The sequence below is a fragment of the Helicoverpa zea genome, chromosome 17 (genome assembly GCF_022581195.2).
Source record: "Helicoverpa zea isolate HzStark_Cry1AcR chromosome 17, ilHelZeax1.1, whole genome shotgun sequence".
NCBI classification, from domain to species: Eukaryota; Metazoa; Arthropoda; class Insecta; order Lepidoptera; family Noctuidae; genus Helicoverpa; species Helicoverpa zea.
Window position 1 is genome coordinate 2,171,925 of NC_061468.1, and position 12,120 is coordinate 2,184,044.

Consider the following 12,120-nt stretch of genomic DNA (forward strand, 5'->3'; position numbering starts at 1 on the left):
CGTAGCGTTCTTTATTAACGCTCCCTCAACATAATGGAGCATTGTCGCCGGATCGTGGGCGATGCGCCTGACATCAGATTTTCTCCGTAACCAACGCAATAATAAAGATATATCTAAACATCTTACTTTAGTTGTTCGTGGCTTGTGAAATATAAATGTCAAAGTATACTAGAGTCGTAGGCGTTGCTTGTGTTGTGAAAGACGGGTTCAGTGTTCTGGATAAACGCTAAATTAAAAATCCTCAATTCCTTTCATTAGATAATGAAATCCTGATGAAATCATAATGAAGTCCTACTTTTACTTTTATTCTCGCTTAGAGGTATTTAGGTATGTCCTAAATTTTTTTTAGGAGCAAGTTTTTGTAGCAATAAATGGCAAAAAAATAGCAAGAAGTACCGTAAGGCAACAATGTCCTAAACAGTCCAAAACTAATAGAATCATCCTACCACCAAGGAAATAAGGGCAGCGGTAGCGCTGTCGTTGTGTTGTGTTGTGTTGTGTGCCCTTTTGTAGGCTCATTAAATGGCCGGCAATATAGGCTCTAGCATCTACACTCTTTGCTTATTTTTTTTATAATAAAACGAAATTAAATTACTAGAAAAAAGTAATATTTTCTTTAGTGTTTTAATACATTCTTTAAAACGACCTTCGTAAACAAGCATAAGAAACTTAAAATATTAATGAATGAATGTTAAGAATTCCAGTTCAGCAATAATGCATGTATTTACAATTTTTTACACTAATTAAATAAAAAGTAGGATTTTAACAAAAGGCATCCAGTTAAATGAAAATTCTAAAACAACAATATAACATTTCCGAACTGTTATTATGTATGTCATTGAGGTGTCGGTGAATGTCAGATTTTTAATTTCGTTCTCTCGCGTTCGCACCGAGTGACGAATGACGATTCCCCGGACTGTTTATAATTTATTTCCTGCCGATTAACAGTAAAAAAAAAACGACATAGTACTGTCTTTATTTTATCAAAAACATCAACTTTGAGGTCACAGTCAGTAGTCAGATAAGACACACTCATTTTCCTGTGCCAAATAGGAAGAAAGTATAGTGTTTTCTAAGCGCGCTTCTAATAAAATTACGCTCAATATACTTAATCAATCAGTGAAAAATGAGAACTGATTAATGCGATTTTTCCGCACGTGAAAACAGACGTAACAAGTGGTAACAAAACTGTGTTCATATTGATTGAAGACGTGTTTTTAACTTGAAGAAAATGGATAAAATTAAGTTATTGTGGTCAAAAACCAACCGTTGGCATAGAGGTTCGTACCTTTATTTATAATTATTTACTTATTTGCAACTGTTGTAGCTGTTTTCCCGCGCTTTCACCCGCATCCCGTGGGAACTACTGCCCGTACCAGGATAAAATATAGCCTATGTCACTCAGAAATAGTGTATTTTCCAACAATGAAAGAATGTTTCAAATCGATTCAGTTGTTTTGGAGCTTTTAGGTTACAAGCAAAAACTAAATGATCTATACCAGTCTTTCCCAAAGTGGGCGATAACGCCCCCTTGTGGGCGCTGCAGGTCTCAAGGGAGGCGGTAAGAGACCCAGAAAGAAAATGGGGGCGTTGTGTAGAGGCCTGGGGGGCCTGATTTGTAATTTTATTTAGCTAGGCCTATTAGACCACGACTGCATGAGCTTTCGACTCTCAACAACAACTTGTGAATATCAACTAATATGAATTAAAAGATTGCTCAAATGCCAGAGCAAAAATGAGCAAAAAAAGTTATGTTTGTTGTATGCTAGCCACCCAAAATATTTATTTTATTCTAGTTTTCAGTATTTGTTGTTATAGCGGCAACAGAAATACATCATCCGTGAAAATTTCAACTCTCTAACTATCACGGTTCATGAGATACAGCCTGGTGACAGACGGACGGACGGACAGAGGAGGGAAAACAATAGGATCCCGTTTTACCCTTTGGGTATAGAACCATAAAAAATGGGGGCGCTTAAAAATTTTTTTATTCTCATAGTGGGCAGTAGACAAAATAAGTTTGGGAACCACTGATCTATACCTACCTATATACTTTTAATTTTCTATTCTGAGACAATAACAAGGTAGGAAAAGCCTTCTCAGAACATGTTTTTTTATGTATTTATTTCTCAGATTCTCAGTTATTTATTTTCTTATGAATAATATATCTTATCAATAGCAATATCAGTGGTCAGCTGGTTAAGCAATTTATCTTTCTTAAAACTGCCATACTTTATAATCAATCTAATAATGTTAATAACATTAGAATGTTAATCCAAAAGCCGATTAACTGGATTGCTAAATAATATATAAACAAAAATAAAATGCAACCCTTTGCTACTGCCCGGCCCCCAATTTTTGAAAATACTTTGTATTTTTGTTAAGGCATGACCTAACCAAGTCACAGATAGCAACAACCACAATCATCATGAATCAAGTTACATTTTACCACTTCATGTTTTTTATTTGTCTATGGAGAAACCAGTTACGTTCTTGAACTTTGAACACCATGTAAAATTAGCATAGACAAATCTTACAAACCTATTTAATTCTAACAAGTATATTTTATTCATAGTGTAGGTACTAATAAATATTTGTTATAATGATCAAACATTAGTCATTAAGCATTGTCATAATGCAAATAAAAATATGAGTTGTTGACTGTAGCTTCAACTGCATCCTGTATTATTGCATTCTAGTAAATTTAGTATTATTTCATGGTAACATAATTACGTAGTAAAAAATTTTTTTAAATTTTTTTACAACAGGAAAAATAGAAGTTGTGTCTCTCTTATTACCCTTCATTGCTTATAGTATCCAAATACAATTTTAAAATTCTATAAAAACTATGATTCAGTTATACTCATTTTTATGATGCAATATCCAAATACCTAATGTGAAAAAAATGATTTTTAACAGTATTATTTAAATATCTTACCTCAATAATTGCTTACTCACCATGACTATGAATGATGTCAATGTATTAAGATGAGTCACTAACACTGCAAATCATGTTCTTAATGCATGGTTTTGTTTGATAATTTTGTTTTATATTATTTTTTGAAAATTCAACGACAAGTAATTTTCACTGTAACAAAGTTTTTTGATAAATTTGCTGACATAACTATTCTGCACTAATTATTACCGTTTCCCAAGTTGTATGGCACACTTAAATGAAATACATCATATTTCAAAGTTCATTTTCTTTACTGAATTTCAAGTCTAGAAATAATAATATCAAATTAAATAATAATAATTTTATTTACTGTAAGCCCTTATTACCTTATTGTTTGAATTTATATAAGATCTAACAGACCTTATATGTTCTACATAAACACATCAGGATATGATCTACCTAGGTAGTACCTAGTGGTACCTAGGTATACATATCATCTTAATACATATTTCATAAGTTATGAACAGATGTCACAGGCCATCGCATCAGTAATACCTTTGAAATAGATGAATGACATGTGCATATCTCATATGATACATCTTGCTGTGACGTAAATCATTAGTTAATAGGTTGCAAGGACATCTAGATTACAAGCACATAATATGTATGTATAATTATGTAGGTGTTTTCAGTAAGTATAAAACATTATTTGGAGCATACAATGACAAATTACCATTTTGGCACAACATACTTACATGATAAAGAAAAACAATAAGAAAGAAATAATTTACAAAGGTAATGCTTATTTCTAAAGAAATCTCTCCCAGCGAAAAGAAATAAGAATGAGAGAGATGTAGACAGTGTATTTAATTATTAAGTAATGTTAACTTAATTGGTACTTAATTCAATACAAATAAAATTCTATGTAGATCTATTTATTGATATAGGTTAGGAAAAAAAACATAATAAAATAGGGTTTATCTAGAGGTATAGTTAACATTCAAATCACGTTGCTTATTGCTTATTTAAAATAGCATTGTCATGATACAGTCAACAGTAAGATTATTCTTCTTATCAGATGTTGTCTCAATATCACCTGTTAAAACTAGCAAACAGATAGATATTATTAACATGATAAGGAATTACATCATTCTAATGGGGCCAAAGTCCAATAGCTAATGTAATCTCAAAAAAGCTTAGTAGGTAACATAGTTTTTTTGGTTGATAAAAAAGATGAACTGATATTATTCTCGATGATAGTTTGGATGATAAAAAGAGATAAAGATAAGAAAAATGGGAAAATCAGAAGAGATCATTAAATGCTATACTTATCATTATCATTAAATATAATTCTCGAAAAGAGACTTTTCTTCTGTTACCCACATTTTGGCGGAGAGCTGATCTTCTGACCTTTCTTCTCCTCTTACTTTCTTCTCGATCCTCAACATGTACACTGCACTTTACCCAAACCTATTGTATCCACCTACCGCCATCCAAGTTACAGAAATCTTCTAGCCTAATCTAATCTTGTAACCTACAGCTTGCCGAATAATACTTAATCTCCCAAATAATAAACCCAGGTCTTTGACCTTTGATCTTGAATATGTACGATTAAAATGACGTAATACTCTTTAGTGCCATAGCAAAAATATCTAACATTCTTCACGCGTTCCGATGGAGGTTCACGAAGCGTAGCCAAGTAACAATGGTGTGCTCGTACAAATGCAATTCAGAAATGTTTGCCTATATAGTTAACTAGTTAGTTAACTAGATTGCCTGACGAAATTATGGGTCTAAAAATGGGATAGTTTAGTTTCTTAAAAATATTCTTCATGGAGTGGAAAAACTCGTTTCTCAATCCTCTTCTATGTAAAAGAAGTAATAAAAAAATTTAAGTGGAACATATTTTTCTACCACCCTTGCTAAGCATGTGTGTGGAAAAAAGAGATCGTGCTGATGCATATGGTTAGCCTTTGTGACCGTAATTCGTCAGAGAGTAAAGTATCAGGTTATTGAGCTCTCTGATACAAAAATTCACCTTCACGGCTGGCTGATGCTTACGTGCCAACACACATTTTCATTTAACCTTTTTTGTTTTTCCCCCAAAAGGCTCGTTTAGATTTGTATATTTGTTAGGAGCTAGATCGAATTAACTAGACGGGGCCGCCATGCATATTTGTGTCGCTAATTCACTTGCTTGTTATAATTTTTACTATCGTATTGAAAAGATAATAAATCGAATCCTAACTGTAATAACGAAACATTTCTTCATTTCAAATGAGTGATCGCCTGGATCGTTCATTACCTTTTGTTGTATGACGATAATATAACAACTACACATTTATGGAGCATGCTGTCACGATTTTGTACTGTTTCTAATAAATATGTTAATTAATAGGAATCGTTTTAACATGAAAACTCGATGTAACTTCATATACTTCCTATTCACACATATACGAAGGTCGATTCCGTCTATAACTGCAAAAATTGTGATAAACAAGAACGCACTCTATAGAAAGAAGGAAGGGGATAAAAAACATTATCAAAACGTTTAATTAGTAGTTGGTCACAATGTCACATACCTTATTATTTCCCAAACGGGCATGTAAAATATTCACTGTAATCTTTAAAAAACTTTTGACAGCTATCCATACTTTCTCTTTTTACGGTCTTATTTATTCTATTTATTCTTTATTGCACACTTATCATAAATATGTACTTACAAAGAATCAAGGCAGTTTATGTACAACGGCGAGCTTAACCCAGAATTGGGTTCTCTTACAGCCAATCTTAAACCCATAGAGAGATTCGGTCTTCTAGCAACAATTAAAAAACGTTCCATTCTTTCCAGGTTTGTTCATCTTCCTGCTAGTGGAGTTGCGAGTGTTCCCGGAGCGTCAGCTGGGATTCCAATGCAATGACCCCGCGTTGTCACATCCCTTCACGGGAGATACCATCAGTTGGAAGCTGTTATTGGCTACCACTGTTATACTGCCTTTAGTTGTTGTAAGTACACTTGAGATTGGCTATTAGAACAACATTGGCACTCGTTACGGATAGTCAAAAGCCAGAAAATCTGACAACCAGTCTTACCAAGGGGATTGCCTAGGAATCTGGGTTGAGGAGATTAAATTGACAGTGGCTCCATGTAAAACACTATTTCTCAGCTACATCCAGTCAGACTGGCAGCTGAACCCAACATAGTTAGGAAAATAGAACTAGACAGATCATGACTTGAGACTCCATATAATAACAGATGAGCTGCATATCCGAAACACGTTTTAAGTCCTAACTTGGTTGCCTCACTGAATTGTGAGAAGAAGTTTGCTCTCAACGTGGTTTAAAATCTAGGCAGACTTTAAGGGTGCGTCCACATCTGGCGAATGCGCCGCGAATGCGCAGCACGCGAGCCGATCGCGAGCTGTCCGCGAGCTGCGCGCGTGCAGTCACTGCAATAGTTCGGTGCGCCTCTTTAGCGCAACTCACGCAAGGCTCGTATAGAGCGCGCGAGCGGCGCGCGATCTGCGCGCAATCAGTTCTCGCCCTTACAGTTCCGTATATTGGCTCAGTACTATCGAAGATGGCAGACGTCGCGCGCCGCCTGCGCGCCGCTCGCGTGCGGCGCTTAGGTCGCGCGCGAGCTGCGCGCGGGCGGCGCAGAAGCGGCGCACGAACAAAAATGCACGCGCGCAGCTCGCGGACAGCTCGCGATCGGCTCGCGTGCTGCGCATTCGCGGCGCATTCGCCAGATGTGGACGCACCCTAAGTCACTCAGCCCGCAGAAAACGCTTGAGGTAGATAAATAAATTATAGAAAAGTACCTAACTGCTGGTTCGTGAGAGTGCCTGAACTATCGGCTACTGTACTGTTGCGGTTTGCGGTTTTGCGTACATGACAAAATCTTTTCCGGGTCTGGATATAGGTACATACGAGTATGAAAACGCACTCATCATGCAGTATTTCCAGTACAGTTTTTGCTTATTTCTTTGTATGTATTTGTATTTACAAAGAGATAAGTCAAACCGGTTTTGTGAGGCTTAGCTTTATCTCTATACCTACTTTCTTTGTTTTTAATAATAAATAAATGAGTTTGAATGCTAATCAAGATACAGTGTTGTATTGAAACAAATTGCATGATGAAATATAGTTTTTATCACATTGAGTTCTCTCAGAGCGTGATTAAGACCTTTTTGCTGTGATATAAGATAAGATTATCGCATTAGTCATATATGTATGTATAGATTAAACTGATATTGCTGTATTCTAATCTGTACTTTAGAATTATAAATAACCTACATCCTATAGTCTGTTTTTTTAATCTCGTAGACTAAATTGACACTTGCAAAAATGTCAATCTTACAAATATTGTTGCTAGCTCTTTGGTGCAGTGTTGTATCTATAATAGTCGAATTTAATAGTGATTCAAAGTTTTATATTTAAAATTCACATACGTACACACGGCTGTACGACGTGCTACAAACTGCCAGGGATATCTGACCACGCAAAGCCATGAGTAATCATCAAGAATAAGCCCATTATTTCAGGATGACTTATTGTAAAAAAACGATACTTGGTGATTAATGCTCAATCCTTCTCCGTGTGAGAGGAGGCCTGTGCCCAGCAGTGGGACGATAAAAAGGCTGTAACTGTAACTGATTTTATTAACGCTAAGTTTCAGTCGTGCCACATCACTATTTAAGAATTTGCAATAAACTGACAACACTCGTAATGTCAGTTTAGTCTACGAGATTAAAAAACAGACTATACACTAGACCTTTAATTTTTTCCAAAAATCTACTCGGAGTCGGAAAGTTGGTGATTGATACTCCCGTGCATCGGAGAACACATTAAAGCCGGTCCTGACCTGAAAAGAGAGTGCACCTGTGTCTGCGCAAATACTTGTACACTATAATATTTATGATCTCCTTAGGGAGAACAGCCACCGTAACCATCTGGAAGCCATTATTATTATTTATGATCCTTTATTTTTGCAGATGCTACTAGTAGAAAGGAAATACCACAATGACAAGTCAGGGAAGTCAAAGCAAGCTATGTACTGGTTCAAGGAGTACTTATTTGGACTACTCATCAATCTTGGGACCGTGCAGACTTTGAAACTCCTCGTAGGGTCGCCTAGACCCCACTTCTTTGATACTTGCAGCCCTAAGGAAGCTCTCACTTGTCAAGGGTGAGTTTTAAATTTTAAGGTCTGTTTTTCTGCTTCTGGGTAATTAATGTGTGTCAGTGATTTTTTTTGTCTGGATATAGGCTGGTAGCCTCAAAAAGGTTTTGACCACATCCGTCCGATATGGCTGAAAATACATGGGCTAGTAAGAGAAATTAATAGCGGGAGTACCTTAAGGAGTATATGGGGACTGGTCACAGGGGAAGTAGGTACCCAGAATGAGGACGTACCGAAGTACATAAGAGCGTACATAGAGGGATTATATAGAGAGCATATAGGAGGAGTACATAGGAAAAAGATCCAACACATGATTTATTTCATCACCAAAATCTCGAGTACTGCAGGGTAACTAAAGGCCTTTTACATTACACTTGCAGGACAGAATACGTACCAAAATACACATGTACGAAGGCGCACTGGATCAGCCAATCAGACAAGAGCTTTCCGTCCGGGCACACGTCGCTAGCCGTTCACACGGCGATATTTCTCGCTGTAAGTAATATCTAAAATTCTAAACGTATGTTATAAACAGGTTTTTTTTAAGGTTTCGTAGGTACTCAAACGTGGTGGCCTAGTGGGTAAAGAACCAACCTCTGGAGTACCTATGTGGGTGTGGGTTCGATTCCAGGTCAGGCAAGTACCAATGCAACTTTTCTAAATTTGTATGTACTTTCTAAGTATATCTTGGACACCAATGGCTGATAAGAAGGTAAAGGAAAACATCTTGAGGAAACCTGGACCCTATAGTCTGAAATCACCAACCCGCATTGAGCAAGCGTGGTGATTAATGCTCAATCCTTCTCCGTGTGAGAGGAGGCCTGTGCCCAGCAGGGGGACGATAAAAAGGCTGTAACAGGTACTCAAACGGTAAAGTGGGACTAATTAAGACATAGTTCGGCCTATACCTATGTCCCTCCGTCCGTCACTAAGCTGTATCTCTTGGACCGTGATAGTTAGGCACTTGAAATTTTCATAGATGAAGAATTTCTGATGACGCTATTACAACAACAAATACTGTGACGCAAAAATATAAATCCAGTCAAATTAAGAGAAAAAGGGATAGCTAGTCAGATGATAATGATAACGTAAGTATAAGTACAGTATTTATATTTCCTTCCAGTACTACCTGTACCGGCGAACAATAACTCGTAGCAACAAGATACTACTGCTTCAAGTGGTGCTGCTGTTATCTGCAGCTGTGTGTAGCGTGTCTCGCATGTGGGACCACAGGCATCACTGGTGGGACGTGCTCGCTGGCGCTATTATAGCCACGCCCGTGCTGCTTTACACTGTGAGTACATAAACTGTCCCATGTTCACCCTCTAGGAATCCCCCAATTTACTCCTTCTGTACTCCCAATTTACTCCTTCTATACTCCAAATCTACTACTTCTATGATGATGTCATCCTAGCCGATTTATCGGCAACGGCGTCTTTTCGCATGCAAGGAGATCAGCCAGCTGCGCAGGACATAAGATAATGCATAAGCATTTGCGCAGACACAAGTGCACTCACTATTGACTACTCACTATTGACTACTCGTTGACTTATAATTAGCAAAAACTATTATATCATGGGGGGCCTGGAGTTCTATAGTACAGGCCTTGGCTTAGTTTAGACTCCAGATCTCCCACAAATTACATAGATCTCACAACTGTCAACTTGTATATTTAACTTAAGATTGTCCTCGTGCATAATATGTAATTTGTGGAGATGAATAAAAACATTTTTATTTATTATTATTTTTTATTATTCCTTCACTCTCTGCGCCCGATGGGACGGCAATCCGACACGACCGGAGAGAGATCAGGCGCAGGACCGACATTAACGTGCTCACCGATGCACGGTTCTAGCAATCAACAACTTTTACTTTGTGAACTTGTGGGTTGGACCGCCTCTGCAAAAAAATTAGTCATGCATTTATTGTTTTGACCCTCAGTTTAGGCAAGCTCCTATTACAGTATTTGATGGTTACCCATGATGATAATATTATATCAGATGACAACGTAGTCAAACTCTTCAATAGTTTTTTTTTTTCTTTCCGTGTAATGAATCCCTAAACCTATTGTTCATCTTTTTTCTCAGATATATTCCTTGTGTGACAACTTCGAATGCAAGATGGCCGCCGCCGACTGCCCATCTAAAGAATCTGATGTTGTCGACGCGCCGCTTGTAAGCCCCAAAGAGACGTAGTCAATGAGGGTTTTTGAAATTTTTTCTGCCACCGGGTGGCGCCACGTATGCGTCTGGTCCAAACAGCTGTCAAATAGTATGGAATTGTAGGTGCCGAACTTATTGTTTATTGAAATTCTGTTATATTGGAAGTGTTATTGATTTTATTATGGACTACGGTCAGAATAAGGTTTCCGAACTAAAAATTGAGCTAAGAGAGAGGGTGCAAAAGTCACTGGTAGTTGAAAAATTTGTTAACACAATATGATTTAGTTTTTTTTATTTACTCAACCTCAATAGTAAAACAATAATGCAGTGCTTTAATTATAAAATAAAAAAACCACTAAAATCGTTCACTATTCATAGTAAAGATAAGCACTTTGACAGTTACCTGGACCTGACGACTCAGTGCGCCACCTGGTGGACGCCATTTTAGAAAACCCTCATTAGTTATTTAAACTATTTTAAGTAATAACGGTAGAAAAAAATAAGCACCCTAATTCGAAAAAGAAAATGGAATGTTGTATATTTTTTCAGAGCATTGAGTATGCATTGATGCATAAGTTTAAAAGTTTTTTATTTGATTAGGGTGCTTGATTTTTTTAACTAATAAATCTGAAATATACCAGTACATTTTTATAGGGCAAGCCGAACTTTCAGTGATCAGTGACTTAAAGGTACCGGTTTTGACAGTCAGTGTATTTTTGTGATAAAATATCATAGTTACATGAAATAGTTTTTATTTATGGGACGAAAACAAAATTAGACTATATGTCGATATGACCACGTGTCGCAAAAATATCTTTTTTTTATCATAATGGGTCTTTAAAACTTGACCAGCCAAAAAGTGGTTAGTTTTCCACTATAGACTTTCAGTTATCAAGGGAATTTGGGATATCCGTGAGACGTTTTAAACCGAATACGTTGATTTTTTTTTGCGAGTGTGCAATGCTGGTCATTGCCTTCATTAGTCCAATTTTATTTTATTTTTTAGACCAATTTATTTATTTTAATTTCTAAGCTTTAACGGTATTATTTTGTGATTTCAAAACCTGGTTTTTTAGATATTAGTGTATTAAATACATCAAATGTATGGGGACGTATATGTATAGTGAGTTTATAGAGTGCAATTTGTGTTACGCGGTTAAAGCAAGTAGTTACGAAAATGCTTCATAATGCACGTTACACATTATTATATGTATGTATCATTTCATAGTTCATTATAATGTATAAATAGAAACTTAAAATTATATGGGTTCATTACTGGATAATACTGGTATTCTGAATAATTCCAGGTTATTTCGTAAAATTCACACAGTGAAAAGTTTTAAGATAATATTTCCACGAGGCGATAGAGCATTTAACATTTACATACTTGCGAAAATTGTGATATAACAAAAACTCTTAAGATTTAACCCTTTGACTGCTAAAGATGATGAGCGTCACGATATTTTGTACCGAACAACGTCTATGGACGTCTACAAAAAAGTTAAAAAAATGACGCTTCTCCAAAAGGGTTACCTACATAATAAAAATTGACTAATATTTAATAGTGTGACATGATCATGCAAGCGCCTTTACTATATCATAAGTGAAAATGCAATAACTTGTACCAATTGTGAACTACACCAAATAGTACATTGTATTGACTAAGAGAAACTAATGTTTATTTTGTATGAGATGTATTTTTATTTATTTTTTATCATGCATGTATTAAAGGTGGTTTATTTTTCAGTCTGTTTTTTACTTTGCAATATAACCTCTAAAAACAATAAAGTTATACTTTTCATACTTACCTTGTCGTGCAATCTAAACACTATTTAAGCACTGGTTAACCGAATAATGTATTCGAAAACACAATAAATTAT

General features: G+C 36.1%; 1 protein-coding gene across 1 annotated transcript; it reads left to right on the forward strand.

Annotated features, from left to right (window-relative positions):
- Positions 1-856: 856 nt before the first annotated feature.
- Positions 857-11,986, forward strand: LOC124638337 (phospholipid phosphatase 3-like). Its single transcript, XM_047175280.1, has 7 exons — positions 857-1,280; positions 5,748-5,902; positions 7,891-8,084; positions 8,459-8,573; positions 9,202-9,372; positions 10,166-10,276; positions 10,698-11,986. The coding sequence occupies exons 1-6, from the start codon at positions 1,232-1,234 to the stop codon at positions 10,271-10,273; spliced, it is 792 nt and encodes a 263-aa protein (XP_047031236.1). The 5' UTR covers positions 857-1,231; the 3' UTR covers positions 10,274-10,276; positions 10,698-11,986.
- The last annotated feature ends 134 nt before the right edge of the window (positions 11,987-12,120 follow it).